The sequence below is a fragment of the Canis lupus genome, chromosome 2, assembly GCF_011100685.1.
Source record: "Canis lupus familiaris isolate Mischka breed German Shepherd chromosome 2, alternate assembly UU_Cfam_GSD_1.0, whole genome shotgun sequence".
Classification (NCBI taxonomy): domain Eukaryota; kingdom Metazoa; phylum Chordata; class Mammalia; order Carnivora; family Canidae; genus Canis; species Canis lupus.
The window spans coordinates 36,767,384-36,788,069 of NC_049223.1; the positions used below are offsets into that span (position 1 = coordinate 36,767,384).

Sequence of the window (20,686 nt, forward strand, 5' to 3'; positions counted from 1 at the left end):
TATTTGGCTTTCATTTCTTAGCTCACTTTATTTTTTTTTAAGATTTTAAAAAAAGATTTTATTTATTTATTCATGAGAGACCAGAGAGAGAAGCAGAGACAAAGGCAGATGGAGAAGCAGGCTCCCTGTGGGGAGCCTGATGTGGGGCTCCATCCCAGGACCCCAGGATCATGCCCTGAGCCAAAAGCAGATGCTCAACCACTGAGCCACTGAGCCACTAAAACTCCCTTAGCTCACTTTAAAAACTATAATTTCAAGATGTTTTTAGCAAGCATGGTACATTCTGAGGTTTTAAAAAGTTCATATAATAGTAATACAAGTTATAATTTATTGAACATTTATTACACCTGCCAAGTACTAGGTATATTACTTCACTGGTTCCTAACTATAACTCTCTGTGATAATTACTTATTGTCAGTCTTCTAAAGATGAAGGTGTTGAAACTCAGATAGTTAAGTAACTTGCTCGAGATTCAAAGTCATTGCATCAAATCCGGTATTTGAACCTATGGATGGAAACTGATGCTTTTTTCATCATACAACTTTATTTTTTATTCTGCCTTCAGAAGGGTTCTTTCCTTATTAGATTATTTTCATTCTTTAAATAAGTGACCTTGAGGAAGTATCTTTCTTCCCTGGTATTCAGTTTCCTTGTGTTTAAGACAATGTGATTGAATTGGAGATTTTCCATAATCTCTGTTAGGTCTAAAACTACATGGTTCTGTGAGTCCATGAATAGCCCAGTTCAAAGGTGGTTGGTGTTCCGTGGGACTCCTCCTCATTTGTTCTCTTTGGGAAACAGTAGGAAATTGAATCTTTTAAATCAATTTAGTACGTATCTCTACTATTTTTTATACTCATGAATATATTACCTGATCCTTTTTAGTTGCAAAATGTTTCCTCACTGTCATTTATAATACTCATCACTAACAATAGGCTAAAGAAATAGTTTTGAATTGCTTTTCCTTTCTTTCATTTGGTTAGTCTGGGGTCAGCAAGCTATGGCTTGTGGGCCAAATCTAGCCTACTACTTGTTTTTGTATGGCTTATTAACTAAGATTGGGTATTATATTTTTAAATGGCTGGAAAAGAAAATTAAAAGAATAGTTTGTGACACCTGAAAATTACATGAAATTGAGATTTCAGGGTCCATAAAGCTTTTTGGAACACAGCCACCATATTCATTCATTTATGTATTGTCTATGGCTGGTTTCCTGGCACAACATCAGGGTTGAAGAAGTGCAACAGAGCCTGAACGGTCCAGAAAGCCTGGAAACCCTTTCTAGAAAAAGTCTGCTGATCTTCGGGTTAGTGTTGAAATAACAAAGCAAGGAGGCCAACTGAGGTTGTTCTAATGCCTTGATAGCCTAGTAAGCAAACCAAAATCTAAGCAGGACTCAATGCTCTTGAATCCGAGAAAAATGAAACTGAAGAATGACCAATCACAAACAGCCACCCAGGCTTTCCCACATTAGCAACCACTTAAGCTATAACCAAATAATGGCTTTGCTTCCAAGTCTTCTCTATAAAAACTTTGCCCTTAGCTCCTTTCAGTGCAGCACTCCCAATCATTCTGTTTGGTGCTGCTTATTTAGATTGAAGTTTGCTCAGATAAACTCTCAAAAAGCTTAATGTACCTCAGTTTATCTTTTAACATCTGGGACACTGTACTGATTGCCCACTGCTGCTAGGCATTCTACAGGTCACAGGGACATAGTATCGAACAAGACGCACAAGTTCCCTGGGCTCAAGGAGCCATGTCTAAACTCAAATAAAAAACAAACAGGGAGCCTGGCCAGCTGAGTTAGTGGAGTGTGCTACTCTTGATCTTGGGGTCATGAGTTTGAGCCCTACATTGGGTGTAGAGATTACTTAAAAACAAAACAAAACAAAACAAAACAAAAAAAAAACAAGAAACAAAGTTGGAGGGACACAGGACTTCCAAAGTTAAATTATGCCAAAGGATTTTTTAAATACAGCTACTACCTTCGCTTATCATCATTTACTTTAAGAAAAAGAGTATGTATGTTAATACAAAAAAATTAGTGTATTAATACCAAATTTGTAGGAAGAACATAATCTCAAAAAGCACTGCCTCAAATGGAATGCATGTTATGGAAAACTCATTGCATCCTCGCTGTTTTTCTCATTTCCTGATGGATCAGAGAAAACTTCTTCTTGGGCTGGCAAAGGTCATCAGATCAGTTTTGGGAGCACAGGGCTTGGTTGGCATTGTCACTTTGCAGGCGAAACAAACTTAGGAAATATCTAGTTTTTAAATTGGAAAATGTTAGTGTTTTAGTGGTGCAACTCTTCAGCTTGAGAGTATTACAGCCACTAATTTTAGAAGTCAAATTTTTCTGCAGACAGTGCTGGGTAATACAAATGTAGTTATGGGAAATTCCAGAAATGAACTAGAAAGGGAAGTGGAAGTAAATAAAATAAATCTGCCAACTTCTACTCGTGTAGATCTCACAGATATTATATCCTCTTTGCCCTGCATTTAGATGCAAGATAACCCATTTTAGTACTGATGTTTCATACTGGCTTCTCCTTAGAAGGAAGTGATGGCAAGAATAATTTCTCTACGGAAATACTGCCCTCCGCTACCCCACAAGTGCCACCTTCCATAGACACCCACTAAAAACCACAGCATCTCTTCAAAACTAGAGTCATCTAAGGAGCATGGATCCCCAGAGGAGAAAACTTACCCATTAATAAGGATTTGAGGTTGGATAGTGATCATTTTCCAGTTACTTTAGAAAGTTTTTAATTCCCAATGACAGATTTTCTATTTTGCAACAACTGAAATAGCAACTAAAAGACCAGCAATGACCCCTTTCTCTTCTGTGTCCCTATTCTTGGTGTCTATGATATTGTTCATTTCCTAAGTGCATCTCATAGAGCATGGGGGACAGAGTGGGGGAAAACAGGATTCTGTGCTCAAGGGAAAATGAGAAATACAGGGTTACAACAATCCCACAGGATTTTTTTTTACTGCAGGACCTCTCAGGACCTCTAACATGCTAATGTGCATTTCAAGCTTATACAAATGTACATGAAGGATCTGGAGGCAAGAAAGAGAGCAAGGTGCACAGGACTGCTTGTGTGTGGAGTATAGGTTACTTTACTGAAGTAAGCTAATTTACTTGGTCATTTTAGCAGCAACAATTAGGATAAATAGACCAGTTATTTTCACTGACCCAGATCATCCTCAGTCTGTAATTGAAATGGTCTTTGACAGTTTTCTGGTTTCAGCTCAGTTTTGAACAAACTTATTTTGATTGATGGATTATCATTTTTCTTAAATATCTTTCTTCATTTAGTATACATTCCTGTAAATGTAGATATTATCTTTAAATGTTTAGGAAACCATCCTTAAAACTAATGATTTTCCATTTTGGAAACTCCCTAAAAACCATGTATTAATGTGGATGACCAGAATTCAAGAGGAGGTGAAACAATAGATTTTGTGATTAGATCATCATATCATTTAGGGTTCTATCTGGCTTTAAGTAACAGAAAACTCCATTAATAGGGCCTACATAGCTTGTTTTTTTCCCCTTCATGTGATGAGTAGTTGGTAGGTGGGCATTCTAGGGCTGGGTGTTGTGGCTCACAGATATCACCAAGGCACCTGGCATGTGGCATTCATCCTCATGGTTGCAAGATGAATGCTGCTCCTTGATGCATTACACCCATATTCTAGATGAAAAGAATAGGGAGGGAAGGTGGGCAAAAAGTGTGTGTCAGCTGTCCCCTTATCAAAAAAACAAAATCTTGGGCAGCCCAGGTGGCTCAGCGGTTTAGCGCCGCCTTAAGCCCCGGGGTGTGATCCTGGAGGCCCACCCAATAGATTTCTAGTTATAGCTTAATGGCCAGAAAAATGCCACATGGCCAGCAGTAGCTGTATAGAAATCTGAGGAACTGAATTCTTTTTTTTAAAATTTTTATTTATTTATGATAGTCACACAGAGAGAGAAAGAGTGAGAGAGGCAGAGACACAGGCAGAGGGAGAGGGAGAAGCAGGCTCCATACACCGGGAGCCCCACGTGGGATTTGATCCCGGGTCTCCAGGATGGCGCCCTGGGCCAAAGGCGGGCGCCAAACCGCTGTGCCACCCAGGGATCCCAGAACTGAATTCTTTAGCTGCGCACTTGGGGTTCTATTAGTAACATAGCCTAAGTCTGGAATTAGGCTAGTCTGGGGTTAGAATCTCAGCTCTAAAAAAAAAAAAAAAAAAAAAGAATCTCAGCTCTGCTGCTCAGTGATTATGACTTTAGGTTTGTCATTTTCAGTTTCCTCACTATAAAATGGAGATAAGATGATAATGGGGTTCTGAAGACATTAATTGAACTATTTTTTGTAAAATGTTTAGGAGAGTATCTGGTATGCAGTAAATGATATATGTAGGTACTTTCTCAACAAATGAGTAAGGAAAGGACATTAAATTAAAAAGTAGCAGGGATGAAAAATGTGGATAACATATAAAACAGACCTGTATACTACAAGTAATATGAATTTCATTAATTTCTTGAGCCAAGGAATGTTAATTAAGTGCTGCCACCTCCCCCACAGGACCACAAACCATTGGATTTGGAGGGATAGATTACTCTTTCTTCTTTCAAGGAAAATGAGGATTTCATGTCTTTCAGTCAGTTGCTTTTACACTAATGGTAGGGCGTTGGATTTATTTATTTATTTATTTATTATTTATTATTTATTATTATTATTATTACTTTAGGGCATTGGATTTAAAGCCAAAACTTATTAGAGGCTTGTATAGTTACTGATACATTGGGGGCATACCAGCAAATGGTCCTGGAAAAAAAACATACATTTCAGGGTGAGATACCTCCTCTTTCATTCATGGGTTATCTTTTTTTTTTTTAATAAAATTTATTTATTCATGAGAGACACAGAGAGAGAGGCAGAGACATAGGCAGAAGGATAAGCAGGCTCCTCACAGAAACACCAATGTGGGACTTGATCCCAGGACTCTGGGATCACGACCAAGCTGAAGGCAGATGCTCAACCACTGAGCCACCCCGGCATCCCCATTCATGGGTGATCTTATTCCAATTTTAGGCTTGGCTATTATTATTAATTTTTTAGATATATAAAATCTCTTTCTTATAGATATCGTATAGGCAGATAGTTATTTAAGACAAATAGATTTGAATTCTTAGCTCAATTCTACTGCTAACCTTAGGCACCTTACTTCTCTAATCCTTAGTTACTTTATCCGCAAAATAGGGATGGTAACAGTACCTATTTCCCAAATTTTAGTAAAGGCTGGAAATGTAATAAAGAACTTAGCACAGATCCTACTACAGAGATAAAGCTCAATAAATATCATTACTATCACTACCATCATTATTACTTCTTAAAAGCAACTTTATTGAGCTGTAACTTAGACACAATAAGATGCACCCATAAATTTTGACTAATTTTGAAACCTGTGTAACCATCACCACGATTGTGATATAGAATATATTTACAACATCATCCCCAAATTGTCATTTTAAAAATGGAAAACGGATGCCTTATCCAGTAATAATACAAAGGTGAAGTCACTGTGTAAAGCATCATATGGTATTGACTATAAAAAAGAAAGAGTATGTGCTAACTAGAATTACAAAACCATGGAAATATAGCAGAAGGAGCATTCATTTTGAGGGCGTTGGGGAACTAACTGGTCAGACATACTGTTTATTATTGCTTCTGCCTATTTAATTTAGCATTAATTCCCTCTTTTCCTGTCAACAGGAGTTTGTCCTTTGGGGGAAACAACTCCTCCCCAGTGCTTGATGTTTTAGGAGCAGGGCTATTTAACCTCTGGCTTCAGTCTTGTAATTTCTGCTGTAATTCTTGGGGAGAAAACACCTCTGTTACTGCTAATATTGCTGGATATAAGTTTGGAGGAGCAGAGAGCACCATAGAGGAAGGTCAGCTTGTGGGGCGGAGAGAGAAATCTGGTGCTCACATCATCATCCAAGTCTCCTGAGGCTACATCTATTTCTGGTCCTTAGTTACATGAGGGCCTAAGAACCTTCATCATGGACCAGCCCTGTTCTTCAGTTTGTGTTCAGGAACCATGCTCACCTCTGCGTATGTGGGTCAGAGATAGCATTATGAGAAATGAGAATGCTTTCCAGTTTTCTACAAATGGAAGGTCATTGTGTGGCAGATGTAAAATTAACTGGACAACTGAAGTCAGAGATAATACGGATTTACAATGTATATAGTATTACTGAAAGTAGAACTATTTAGATTTAGTGTTTGACTAATTTGAAGGAATTGAGACATATTCCAAGGATATTGGGTCAAATTATTTGGCCTAAATTATTTCTCTATTTTGTTTGAAAGTGATTTTTGTTTTATCTGCATTCATAGCTATGTTGTCACATGAGTTGCTGTTTCTTCCTTATTAAACTTGAGTCCCTCCTGTTGGCATTGTGCACCTCTTAAGTACCTGTTGCTGTTCTAAGAGCTGGGGCTGTAGCAGCAGACAACACAAAACCTCTACCTCATGGAGTTTATTTTCGAGGATGTGAGAGATAACTGCACCTTCCATGTGCCAGTTTCTGTCCTTGATACTACTGCATTCGGATTCTCTTTTTCTGATAGTATTGCCTGAAGTGTGGGAAGTGTTTATGGAAATTCTGGGTTAAATTAATAAGAAATGAAATGTTATCCACACATATTTGTAAATGGGCATATATGTATGTATCGCACACACTTCTTAGCTAAGTAACCTGGCTTAAGTTCCAATTATGGGCCTCAATTTCTCATTTGAAAAGTGGGTATTATCATGGTACCAATATTACCTGGCAGGGATTAAATGCATGTAAATAATTTAGCTCTACTTTATGTCTGGCACAGATGATAGCCAATGTTATTATTAATACATTTATTTTACTTTATACACAATTGCCCCAATATTCCTGCAATGGAAGAATATGAATCATTGTGCCCCCACACCCCCAGTTTGTTTCATTCATTTAACACTGATTGAGTATCATGTGCCAGGCCCACTGTTTTTTTAGTTTTTTCCAGACATGGCTGCAACAGTATCTCCCGTTCTTGTCACTTCCCCACCTAGAGGTACAGTCTAATTCCCTTCTCTTTGCATCTGCGTGGGATTGTGACTTGCTTGTAGCTAATGAAGAAATTAGCTAGAAATTTGTGACTTCTAAGGTTAGGCCATAAGAGGTGGTACAGCTTTTGCCTTGTGAGATGGGGCATTCACAGTAGAATCCTGAAGCTGCCATGCAAGGAGGAAGCCCAAAGTAGGGCACACAGCAGAGAAGCCTTGGGCCCACCCAAGAAGAGGGAGATGCTCAGCTAACCACCCCTGCTCCAGCACCTGTCACTGTCTGACTGGAACACAGGAGAGACTCCTAAGCTGGAACTACCGAGTTAAGCTCTTCCACAGAGACCAGGAGAGAATATAAAAAGATTGTTGTTGTTTTAGAATATTAAGTTTTGGTGTGATTTGTTATGTATCAATAGAGAACCTACCTTTTAAGTGCTCAAGATATGGTATTAAGCAGATCTTTCTCATTCTTGGCAACTGAGGAGCAACTATTTTCAGGATTTTAATTATCTGTCCCACAGCTGTTCGGGCCTGCTCTCAAGTCTAAATTTGTAGATACAGCAGCAAACAGATCATACTCACTCATTCATTTATGTATTCAATAAACCAGGCAATTGATTTCTCAACGTAGATGCCTCTTCTGGCCCCAGAGTTGGCAACCTTTTCCCCATGTTTTTAAGCACCCAGGCCTTCTCCTGTCTCACCAGGCAGCCCTAATGCTCTTCTCCTGTCTCTCCCATCCACTAGCAGCAATTAAGTCCATTCTGTGCTATTCATCTTAGTATGGGTAGCATCTAGTTTAATGCCTGCACATAGCAGATCTATTAAAAAAAAAAAAAAAAAGAACAAACCAAAACCAAAAACAAACAAAAAACCCTTAACTGAAAGCTCCTAGCTCCTGGACACACAAAAATTTATTTCAGGGACAGTCCCTATGCTCTAGGAGTTCCCAATTTAGCACTAGATACTGTGGGATCCAGCCTGACCAGTGCAGTTAAGTGAGCTGCCTGAATGAATTCCAGTAGTGGAACAGAGGGAGGACAGGGCAGCGCACTGGGGGTGGGAGGTGGGGAAAGATTTAATTTAGTCCACATTTGTCAGTCACCGGAGCACGAATGGCACATGTAGCACACGGTAAGCTCTCAGTATCCGTTACCGTATGCAAGCCACTGGCCTAGGTAGCAGGAATGCAGCAGCGCACAAGAAAACTGCAGTGGTCTGTGCCCTCGTGAAGCTCACAGGGTATCAAAGGACGACAGGCAGGAGGTAATTATGTAAAATTGTGCTAGATGCCCAACAGGAAAACAACAGGCAGCTGAAATTCTCGTAAGGATGTTAGAGCCTTTGGCCGGGGAGCATCCGTGGGCGGGTTTTGAGCAGGAGTGGCCATGAGGGGCGGGAAGATTGCGGGCAAGAAGAACTGGTAATTTAAAAATACAAACATTTTCTGCTTGGCTGGAATACGGAGCGGGTGAAAAGGGTGGACATGGTGGTTCGCTGCGCTCGAGGTTCTCCCGGGCTCGGGAGCTGCATCTCGAGTGAAAGCTCGATTGCCCAGCCCTGCAGGGCGGGTTCAGGGGGAACTGCAGCCCCGTTTCATGCTAGGCACATTGAGGGTCCTCCGCTTCCCAGACCTGCGGAAGCAGCACCTCGGGTTCGGGTCCCGGCCGCAGCAGGTCCGCAAGACCCGGAGTGGGGAGCGTCGGCGCCTCGCAGCGATCACCCCTCCCGCACGGGGTCTGCAACACCGCGCGGGCGGGAGGGGGCGGAGCCTGTGTTGCGGACCTGGGCGGTGGCGTGGGCCCGCCCCCCGGCCCAGGCCCCGCCTCCGCACCCCGCTGATTGGGTCAAGGCCGCGGAAGGGCCGGCTGTCCCCGGGAGGCAGGGGGGTCGGGCTGAGGCGGGCGTGCTGATTGGTCCGCCTGGGATTAGGTCATCGCTAGCAGGTTCGAGCGGCCCGGACGCCGGCGGGGCGGCCGAGGCTGCTGTGAGAGGGCGCTCGAGGCCGCTGGCGAGCGATCGGGCGAAGGAGGCGGGGAGGCGGCCGCCGCGCTCGCCCGCCTGCTCGCTCGCTTCCCGGCGCCGCCGCGGGTCGGTGGCCGCGCTTCCTGCCCGCCAGCCGCTCCGTGGCGCGCCGCCGGAGCAGCCGCCCCTCGGCCGGGACCCCGCGCGGGTCGGCAGCCGTGCGCGCCGGCGGACACCGCGCGGAGGGCGAGCCGGGGCCACACCTGTGGAGCCGGCGGGCGTCGGGGGTCCCGGCCGCGGTCCCGCCGCGTGCGTGCTCGGGGCTGCGGGCCTCCCGGGCGCTGGGGCAGGCGCGCCCCCCGGCTGGGCGACGCGGGCGCGATGGGGCTCCCCGCGCTGGAATTCAGCGACTGCTGCCTCGACAGCCCGCACTTCCGAGAGACGCTCAAGTCGCACGAAGCGGAGCTGGACAAGACCAACAAATTCATCAAGGAGCTCATCAAGGACGGGAAGTCCCTCATCGGCGCGCTCAAGAGTGAGTGTCCCGAGCCCGGCGGGGACGCGACCCTGAGGCGGGAGGGCCGTCGGGCGGCCGGGGTCCCGGGCGACGGCCGTGCACGCTGCCGGCGGGCGCGCCGGGGCCGGGCGGGGGCGAGCGAGCAGCGGTCGCCGAGGCGGGCGCCCCGGAGCCCCCCGTTGGCGTTCGGGGCTGGCGGGCGGGGGCCGAGGGCGGGCGGCGCTCCGGGGCCCCGCGGCTGGCTGTGCGCGGCGCACAGGTGTCCCGGGAGTGGGACGCCCGTGCCTGGCGCGCCGCGCACCGCGTTGGGAAGCCCCCTCGCGCCCGCCGCTCCGGCTCGGCTCCCTTGGGGAACGCTTGCTCACCCCGGGGTGCTCGGCCGGGGAAGCGGAACGTGCCCCGGCGGAGGGCGGCTGGGGACCGCCCCGCTCCGTGCGCGCCGGGCTGCCGGGGCCGCCGGGTTCTGCGAAAGGCGCGGGCGCTGCCAGGAAAGGGCCGGGCGCCGCGGCTGGGAGCTCGCGCTTCTGGGGAGCGATCGCGGCCAGTGACCCCGGGCGGTGAACGCGTGCAGGTTCTGATTCTTGTGCTCAGCAGAAGGTGACAGGGGTGGGAGGACAGCATCAGAGTGTTCCTTTACTCTAAACTGTGGGCGGGGGTTTAAAAATAGAACGAACATATCCTGACTCTCTCCCGCTCCCTCGCTCTCTCTCTCTCTCTCTCTCTCTCTTTTTTTTTTTTTTTTAAGCCTCTCCCTTTATCCTTGAAAACTCAAAGGTTTTGAGGGAATGTCCTCCGGCCTCACTCGGAGAGCTGAAGTTAAAACTCGTCCTTAAGGATTCCGGAGCCCTTCGTAAAACCCATTTTTTACTTATTTCCTCTTGGTAGGGGAGAAATGAGATTTGCATTCTGTGTATGGTTTTTCCCTTGACCTTTGCAGAGCCAGAGAGTTTCTCCCGGCCAAACGAAAGTGTTCTAGGGATGAGCTCCTTGGATCGTGAGGTCGATCTTGGTGCTTTTTCAATCTCCCCCCTTTAAAAATAGCTCCGTCCATCTTTTAGTTTTTTGAGTCAGGAATAACATGAAGGAAGATAGTGGAACTGTCTTTGACTTTACTTTCCCGTCTGTGGGATGGATTTCTTCATAGGTGCTACCTTTCAGCTAGGCCAGGTTGCATTGGCTGAGTGGAGTGCTATCTCTGAAAATTGTTCCCAGGCCTCTTGAAAGGGGATTTCTGGAAGTCAATTGCCTGAGATGTCATTTTGTGATCCTGTTGCTTCTAAAAATGTAGGGGGAGATAATGGAACCCCGGGACAGCAATTGCCAATCTTTTGGGGTGAAATAAACATAAAATTGTGGTGTGATGAGGTTCCTCAGAGGCAGGGTCTCTGATGATCTGAGGCCTACCAATAACTCTTCCTTTCCCACTGACCATCTTTGATTCAGGAAACACTCCACCCCTGGTTTGGAGAAAGTTAGGAGCCCACTCATAGACTGGGCCCACGAGTTTTGATTCAGTCTCATTCTGGCTTTAATTGGCCTTCTGCTTTATTCAGCAAACATATGGAGTGCCTGCTGTGTGTAGGTACTGCTGCCCTGGGTCCTGATGATGTAGCAGTGATTATTGTGTTGCCCCTTTGGCAACAGAGACTGACTCCTTGCCGGTGAATTATCTCATGTTATTCATTTTACACACAGGCTTGATGAAGTCACTAGTCCAGAGCCACACAGCTCCAGCAGTGGGACCTAATCTTGCACCCCTGCATGGTCTGAGCCAGAGTCGGAGTTCCTGCTAACACAGAGCTCTTAATCCTCTCTCATCCTGCTTACCCAGAGTGGACCCCCTGGACCAAGCCTGCTAGAATTTGGAACTGCATTTGTATATCTGTCTTGAGTATGAGTAGGGTACATTTGTGTGACTGGGAATTTATTTGCCTGCTACTATTTTTTTTTTTTTTTTTTTTTTTTGGATAGGGCTAAGAATTCCTTGGGTGGGGGGAAATAATGCAGTGATAGGGCTTAAGAATTATTTAAGTTGTCTAATGGAATGGAGCAGCCCTGTAACTTGGGGGAAAGATTAGTAAGGAACTAAATGTTCTAATCTGTTTATATCTAGTTGTATGTATTAACAATACTCTGACAGCTACTATTACCTGAGTAGATCATGTGTGACCTCTTCAGTGGAAAGAGTGGAGTTGATCACTCTTTCCCAGATTTCAGGCATTCCATTATCATTAGGTGCTTGCTACAGTGTGTATTACTGTCTTAGTATTTGTGTATTATTTTTCTTCTGTTCATCCTTTTCATTACTGAAAATGTAAAGCCAGTGTTTTTAAAACTAATTACACGAAATAAATACATAATTATGTAAAATACCCTGGTTTAGATAATTTACAGTCTCTTTGAGCTATAAAATTTTATGGCTTTATTTTATAATTAGTATTCATAGACCTTTGGGTTTAGATTTCCTCCGTGTGATAATCTGAGGCAGTAAAACTAGCCTTTTGGGATTACCAAAGTTCACCTTGATCATTGTTATTATTGCTTTCATTTTGTGCTTGAAGAAACTGAAGATCGATCAGAGAGGTCAGTAACCTGCTTAAAGTAACAAAGTGGTTAAGTATATTTGAACCAGAGCTATCTGATTCCAAAGCCTATGCACTTAAACTTGAAGCAAAACTATTGTCTAGGTCAGTTGTCTCTTGAGTCCCCTTGAGAATCTGATAAATAACCCCCTATGAAGTTTTACCTTGGAAGCCCAAGCCTCTGGTCTGGATACATAGAAGATAAATGATAAAAGATTTGCAACCTACGTTGGTAACGCTGTCAGTTTTCTCTTTCCTGATTTGTTCAGGTCTTTTCTGTGGCTGTCATATGCCCAGAACTCATTCCTTGCCCTGGTGATTCAGTGTTTCATTCGGGAGGATTTTGTGTGTTCAAGACTTTCTGTTTTTCTGTAGAGATGATAGAAGTTGGAGATGAAGTTCAGACTTGTAGAATTAAGTTTTAACATTTCCTGGGTTTGAATCTTAAACCCACCACTTACTGGTAGACTTAGGACAAGTCACTGAGCCTGAGTCCCTCCAGGTAGTAGCCACCCTGACTTTCTAGTGTTGTGAGGACTTAATGAATCAGTCCTTGTAAAGAAAACACTTAGCTTGGAGCCTGGTGCATAGCACTACTCACTTGTTGGTAGCTATAATCATCTGCCAGCTTTCAAGGTTGTCAAGACTCAGAGCAAAAGTAAGAGCAGAGGTACAGTTTTTGGTTTGGGTGCAGGGAGTTAGGCTTATGCCTTCTTCGTAATTTACACAGTTGTGTATGTGTTAACCTCTGGTGGGAAGAATCCTGGTAATCCTATTTGTATAATGTTATGCCAAAAAAAGTTCCACAAGTTAAAAAAAAAAAAAAAGAAAAAAGAGTAAGTTTCCCAACATACTTTCTATTCCAAATAACGTTTTGGTAACTTGAATTTTCAGTCTTCTTGCTAGATTAACATGCCCCCTCAGTGGCTAGGCTGGGTGCGTCTTGACTCTCCTGCCTTGCAGGAATGGACTTTATGGCTGGTCTCATGGACCCAGTGACAAACCAAATGTGGGTTCATAGAAATGAAAGTGAATTAGGCCGTTGGTTTTGAGGGGTGGTATGGGTTTTCAGGAACTGTTTCTTTCCATCTTGAGAGTTGGCTTTTGGACTTGTTGCTGTAAATTTGGCTTCTGCTTTCTCAGATAGAATGAATACCCTTATTCTGATAGTCTAAGGTAGGGCAAAAATGCAAAATTTAAAAATATCAACTCTTTAAAGGTATAATTCACCCTACCATATAGTTCACCCACTTAGAGAATCCAATTCAGAGGTTTTTAGTACATTCGCAGAATTGTACAGTCATCCCTACAGTCAATCTTAGAACATTTCCATCACCCCAAAAGAAATCTGATTCCCATTGGGCATCAATCATTCTCCATTTTCTCCCAGCTCCTCCCTACCTCTGTCCCCAGCCCTTGTCAATCACTGATGTATTTTCAGGCAATAAATATGCCTATTCCAAACATCACAGGTACAATTTTAATAGTTTCCTCCTGGGTGGTGGTGACCAACTTTAGGTACAGAGTTTTTCATTGGAATTTCAGGTGGGGGAACTTTGAATCTATAAGCTGCTCTTCAGGGGGGTTTATGTAGGGGTGAGATCCCAAAGATGGAACCATGTCCTGGAGCTGGGAGAAACCTGGGTATTTTGTGTTTCAAACCCATGAGTGGGGAGTAGATTAGTTTTAGTCCATGGTACTGTGGATGGATACAGAGGAGACCAAGATAAAACTAAGAATCTAGCCCCTTTCCTCTCTGACCTTTCAGTCAAGTTGGGCAAGTTGTGTGATATCCCATAAAGCCCTGACTCTGGGGTTTTATCCTGTTGGGTGACACACCCCCCCCCCCCCCCCCCAAAAAAAAATGAGGTCAGTGTATTTATATTTCTGTAGTTGAGCCTTAGTATTCATGAGACTTTTTGGAGATGATGTGCTTTTGGTTATTGAGCACTTACCAAGTATCTGGCCCTATGCTAAGTGTCTACATTGTCTCATTAGTCCTTACTGCTGTCCTGTGAGATGAATACTCTTATTTTTCTGTGTTTTGGAGTTGGATAACTTTTCTAAGGTCCAAAGCTAAGAAGTTGTGTAGGTTTTGAACCTGGCAATAGACTTGAGGGCTTTCTCTTGAACATGAACCTTTTTTACCTTCAGTTATCATAGTGGTACTGAAGATGCAAATTCTTCATGGATCTAAGCCCTAAAAAGGAGAAGCATGCAGCAGGTGCTAGATTAAGTGAAAATATTATTCTAGTGGTTTTTCAGAACTTGAGACCTGGGTGGCAAAGAATAGCTCGTGTTTTGTATTGTACTTTGGAGTTTTGTGTTTCTCTCCATCATAGGATTAAAGAACAAAAAAATGAGGGTGTTTGACTATCTCTTGCCTTTTATAACAATAGAGTTTTTCTTTGGGAAGTGCTGAGTGATTATCAGTGATTTAAAAAAAAATTAAAATATGTGTACTTTTATAGCATCGCTTTCTTTTTTTAATTAAAAAATTTAAGTTGAGGTATAATTGACATATAACTTTATATTAGTTTCTGGTGATTCTGTATTTGTATATGTTGTAAGAGATCACCACCATACATCTAGTTAACATGTGACCCCATACAGTTAGAATTTTTTTTTTTCTTGTGGTGAGAACTTTTAAGAGCTACTCTCAGCAAATTTTAAACGTATGCTATGTTATTATTAACTATCATCAATATGCTGTACAATACTTTCCATGACTTATTTATTTTAAAACTGGAAGTGATTCTTTTTTAGCTGGGTAATAAACCATCAAACAGGAAGGCCAGAAACCTATTCCCCGGTCTGATCTGCTAAGATAAATGACTTATCCTCTTTGCTCAATAAAACGAGCAAATAAATAAATAAATAAATAAAAGAAAAAGAAAAAAAAATCAACATCAAGAGTTGCATGCTTTATTATTTTTTTTATTTTTTGAATTTATTATTTTATGTAAGAGTTGCATGCTTGAAATCATGTCACACTTTTGTAGTTCTTAGGATTTGGCATAGGCTTTTTGCATTAGTAAGATGAGCCCTTCATTCAAATGGTCTCCCAAAGGATGTTCATTGTCAGCCAGCTTTGTTTAGGAGTAATGATATTACTTACAAAATCCTAATATAGGGCAAATGGGTATGGAATTGGGTAACAAAGAAGGTTTTCCCAGTTTCTTTGCTTTGCATTATTAGCACCTTACAGATAAAAGAGGAAAAAAAAGACATTTCCTAATCATTTGTAAATGGTGGTAATTTGTGATACTGACATTTGGAATATTACTCATGCAAATATAAATAATAGTAAATAATATCCAAATAAGATATTGTAGTTTTTATATAACATTGACTTTATTTTTTTATTTTTTTAAAGATTTTATTTATTTATTCATGAGAGAGTGAGAGAGGCAGAGACACAGGCAGAGGGAGAAGCAGGCTCCATGCAGGTAGCCCGATGTGGGACTGGATCCCGGGTCGACAGGATCACGCCCCGGGCCAAAGGCGGGCGCCAAACCACGGAGCCACCCAGGGGTCCCCTATATAACATTGACTTTAAAAAAAGTTCCTCGTGCTCACTTCGGCAGCACATATACTAAAAAAAGAAAAAGTTCCTCTACTTTAATCCATTCTGTTCTAGGGTTGAATCAATTACATCTAATCTATAGTTCTCAATTTACTGACAGAGGTTTAAGGTTCTTAAATTAATAGACTATATTAATAGACTATTTTTAGTGCAGTTTTAGGTTTACAGAACAATTGAGTGGAAAGTATAGAGTATAGCCCTACACACCTATTCTTCTCTATTTTTCCTATTATTGATGCTTTGCATTAGTGTGGTGTATTGGTTGCAATAGTGATACAATGTTGTTACCTAAAGTCCATAGCTTACATTAGGGTTCACTCTGGGTTTTGATAAATGCTTAATAATGTGTATCGGCCATTGTAGTATTATACAGAATTGTTCCACTGCCCTAAAAAATCCCCTATGTTCCACTTACTCATTTCTGTGTCCCTACTCTTGGCAACCACTGCACTTTTTACTGTTTCCCCAGTTTTGCCTTTTCCAAAATGTGATATACTGTGCTAGGAATCATAGGGTGGTTAGCCTTTTCAGATTGGCTTCTTTCATTTAGCAATATGCATTCAAGATTCCTTCATGTCTTCTTGTAGCTTGACTGGTCATTTCTTTTTATTACTGACAAATATTCCTTTGTCTGGATGTACCATATGAATGTATCCATTTATTTATTGAAGGGCATCTTGGTTGCTTCTGAATTTGGGCTGTTATGAATAAAGTGGATACATTTGTTTGTAGGTGTATGTGTGGACTTAGGTTTTCAACTCATTTGAGTAAATACCAGGGAGCACAACTGGTGGATCATATGGTAAGATATGTTCAGTTTTGTAAGAAACTGCTGAACTGGGGTACCAGGGTGGCACAGTCATTAAAAGTTTGCCTTCAGGTTGGGTTATGATCTCAGGGTTCTGCCTTTAGGTTGGGTCATGATCTCAGGGTCCTGGGATTGATCCTGGCATCCCCAGTCCCTTGCGTAGGGTTCTCTGCTTGGGAGGGAGTTGGCTTCTCTCTCTCCCTTTGCCCCTCACCTCCGTTCATGCTCTCTCTTGCTGTGTCATGTGCTCTCTCTCAAATAAATAAAATCTTAGAAAAAAAGAAGAAACTGCTAAACTGTCTTCTAAAGTGTTGTACCATTTTGCCTTCCCAGGAACAAAAGATGAGAGTTCCTGTTGCTCTATATCCTCACCAGAATTAGGTGTCAGTGTTTTGGATTTAGCCATTATAACAGGCATGTAGTGGTATCTCATTGTTTTTTAAATTTGTGGTTCCCTAAAAACTTGATGGGGAGCATCTTCTCATATGTATATTTGCCAGCTGTGTATCATCTTTGGTGAGGTGTCTGTTAAGGTCTTTTGCCCCATTTTTAAATTGGGTTATTTGAGTTTCCTTATTGTTGAGTTTTTTTTTTTTTTTTTTTTTTTTTTTTTGCTTTTTTTTGGTGAAATACACATAACACAGAATTCACAGAATTTAACCTTTTGTAGGTGTACACTTCCTTGGTATTCAGTACATTCACAGTGTTGTGTAACCAGCAGTGCTGTTGCTTTCCAGAACTTTTTCATTATCTCTAACTTAAACTCTATACCGATTAAATGATAACCCTCATTCTCCCCTCCCTCAAGTACCTGGTAACCTCAACTACTCTGAGTACTTCATGTTAGTGGAGTAATAGAATAATTGTCCTTTAGTGACTGGTTTGTTTCATTTAACATAATGTCTTCATCCATGTTGTAGCATGTGCCAGAATTTCATTCCTTTTTATGGTTGAATATCTTATTTGTTGGGCTTTGATTACCAATAGCTATCATTGGGAAGGACTATTCTTTTTCCTTTAAAACCATAAAAAGCTTTTATTCTCCTCTTCATTTTTCCTCCCCACAGAATGATCACTGAAAGTTGGAATTGACCTATCACTTTATCATGAGTGCTTCTCATGAACATTATGTTTATGGTTATTTATTTTAGAGAGCGAGTGAGCGAGCAAGCACAAACAGGAGGGGCAGAGAGAGGGAGAGAGACTCTCAAGCAGACTCCATGTTGAGTGTGGAGTCGAAGGGGAACTTGAGCTCATGACCTTGAGATCACGACCTGAGCTGAAACCAAGAATCAGATGCTTAACTGACTATACCACCCACATGCCCCTATGGTCATTCCTTTTAAAATATCCGTTTGTTTCAGGTCAGCATGTTTTGGAGGAATTTTGTTATAAAAGCTTTATTGAATTAGAAAATTCACCAGTTTTAAGTGTATAATTCATTCATTATAGTTAGTTTACAGAATTATGCAACTATCACCCCATTCCAGTTTTAAAACATTTCTGTCACCCCAAAAAGTGACACTTCTGTCACTATTTTTACCACAAGCCTCAGACAACCATTAATCTACTTTTTCCTATAACTATAGTTTTGTCTTCTATGAAAATTTATGCTGAATGGACTCATACTATATGTGCATCTGGCTTCTTTCAGTTAGTATAATGTTTTTAGATTGATCCATGTTGTAGCATGTGTCAGTGGTTTGTTCATTTTTGTTGTTGAAGAGTATTCCATTTTGTAAATCATACTTTATCCATTCACTGTTTGATGGACATTTGGGTTTTCATTTTTGGCTTTTATGAACAAAGCTGTAATGAAGATTTGTGTACGTGTTTTTGTTTGGACGTATGTTTTCATTTCTTATTTCTTATGTGGGAGTAGAATTGCTAGGTTGTATGGTAAACTTAGGTTTAATTTTTTAAAAACCTGCCAAACTTTTCCATAGCAGAAACATTCTTTTAAATTCCCATCAGCTTTGTACAAGGGTTCCAATTGCTTTACATGTGTATCACCAGTACTTGTTATTGTCTGTCATTTCTATTGCAGCCATTTTAGTAGGTGTGAAGTGGTTAATCCTAGTTTTAATTTTCATTTCCCTGTTGACTAATGATTTGAGCATATATTCATGTGCTTATTGACCATGGAAGCATTTTCTTTGCTGAAATTTCTGTTTAGATCTTTTTGTTGGGCAGTGTTTTATGTCTTGGATTTCCCCCTTTACTATGTCCCATAAAACTTTTTTTTTTTTTTTTTTTTTTAAAGATTTTTATTTTATTATTTATTCACGATAGTCACAGAGAGAGAGAGAGAGAGAGGCAGAGACACAGGCAGAGGGAGAAGCGGGCTCCATGCACCGGGAGCCCGACGTGGGATTCGATCCCGGGTCTCCAGGATCGCGCCCTGGGCCAAAGGCAGGCGCCAAACCGCTGCGCCACCCAGGGATCCCCCATAAAACTTTTAATAATTAAATGAACAGCACCCAGGATATTTACTCCATTTGTCTTCATTTGGCGATTTTTTGCTTCCACTTGCTTTAATCTCAGATGCATTTGACTGCTCAGTTATAGGATCCCAGGGCTTATGGCAATGATTCTTAGGAGGCTGAATTTCAGGTTTCTGCTTTTGTAAGGCTGGCAGCATCCTTTTGGACAGAGGCCCCGGGCTGGGCTTCCTAATTCTGGTCGGTTTAAGCTAATGATCACAAACCCCATGAATTGATGAAATGAGAATGGCCAGGGAGGAATCACCACTGAGCTCTTGGGGAAAGGAAATCATGAGGGTGACATTGCTATCCTCTCAAGGCCATTGCATTTTACAAAGCTAGCCACAGGAGGGATTCCAATATGAAGCTAACAAAATGGCTTTGCTAGATTTAAATTTCTGATGGACCTTAGTTTTAATTTTTTAAATTATAACTCAGCGTGTTTCAAATGATATATTTTTTGCTGTCAAAGGAAGATTTTCATTTAACAAATATGGAGCCCTGGTCTGCTCTTTCCATGTCCTGCAACTCCTAGAGTAGCCTCCAAGTTTTACAAGCTCTTTGACATCTATTGTTTAGGTCTTTTGCATCCAAATGGCCAGTTTATATTTGTCTTGTGATCCTTCAAGTGTGTTCGATTATGTTTCTGAAGCTTCATTTTTTGCTTAAATTGGAAGCATCCTTAATAGAACAGGCCTTTCTTTTAGGCACTGACATGGATTCTAAAAGAACGAGGGCATGGGAAAAAAAAATCGTGTGTGTGAGTGAGGGAGAGAGAGAGAGAGAGGGATTGAAGAAGAGAGACAGATTACAATTAATTGGCTGTGTCCTAATTAGCTTGGGACCTGTCCAGTATGTTTTCTGAGCTCTAGGTTCTTAGGGATACAACAGGAGATGGGATAGAGCTTCACCCATATCTAATAGGCTAGTCCAAGCTTAAATATCAGGGACCAAGAGGGAAATACATTTGCTAGGGTGAGAAAAACTGCATTAGTGGTCAGAGGAATGTTTACAAAATTGAGTCACTGGGATTTACACATTTCTGTAGACACCCAGAGTGGAGAAATAGAGGAAATATTGAGGAAAACAGCTTGGCAGTGTGGGCCAGAAGCTGTCACGGCATGTTTACATCTGGCTCATTTCACCTTGGTTGGAAGGCACAGAATGCTTCAGAGGGTGAGCTTGGAGGCTGGGCAGTTGCCTACTATATTTAGAAAGAGGAGATTCCTGAGGTTAGAGTGGTCTCTGTGTGTGTGCGTTTTCTTTGCCAGATGGACAAAGGTTTTAGGGGCTTGGGAATTCTGGACCAAACCTTGTTAACCAGCTGGCTTCTCTGGGCCAAGCCAGTAGCTGCACTTTGACTCCTGCTGCTGCCGCAAAAGCAAAGCCAAAATAAACCCCATTTTACATGGTTTGTAAAGACGTTACAGGTAGATTTCAAAGCTCATCTGATGTTGCTATCAGATGTGCTTTACATTTTTACTCTAGGCTAATTTGAACACTTTGAATCTATGAACTGGTTCCTCCTGTGAGACTTTCAGTGGATTTCCAGGCAGATTGAATGAGCTTGAGGCAATTTCTGTGTCATGGACCCTGTCTGCAGATAGAACTGAAACCTTAACAGAGTCCTTACTGGGTATCTCGTTA

General features: G+C 42.1%; 1 protein-coding gene across 15 annotated transcripts in view; it reads left to right on the plus strand.

Annotated features, from left to right (window-relative positions):
* Nucleotides 1-9,384: 9,384 nt before the first annotated feature.
* Nucleotides 9,385-20,686, plus strand: part of ARHGAP26 (Rho GTPase activating protein 26) — a 419,259-nt gene continuing 407,957 nt past the window's right edge. For 7 of the 15 annotated variants that reach the window (XR_005355485.1, XR_005355484.1, XR_005355486.1 and 4 more), the window contains exon 1: nucleotides 9,387-9,598. Coding sequence is in view for 12 of the 15 variants with exons in the window: in XM_038530485.1 (XP_038386413.1) it covers nucleotides 9,445-9,598 (154 nt within the window). In the remaining 3 variants the exon portion in view is untranslated. Of the gene's footprint in view, nucleotides 9,599-20,686 lie in introns of all 15 variants that reach the window. The other 8 variants (XM_038530483.1, XM_038530486.1, XM_038530488.1 and 5 more) reach the window with 4 other exon arrangements.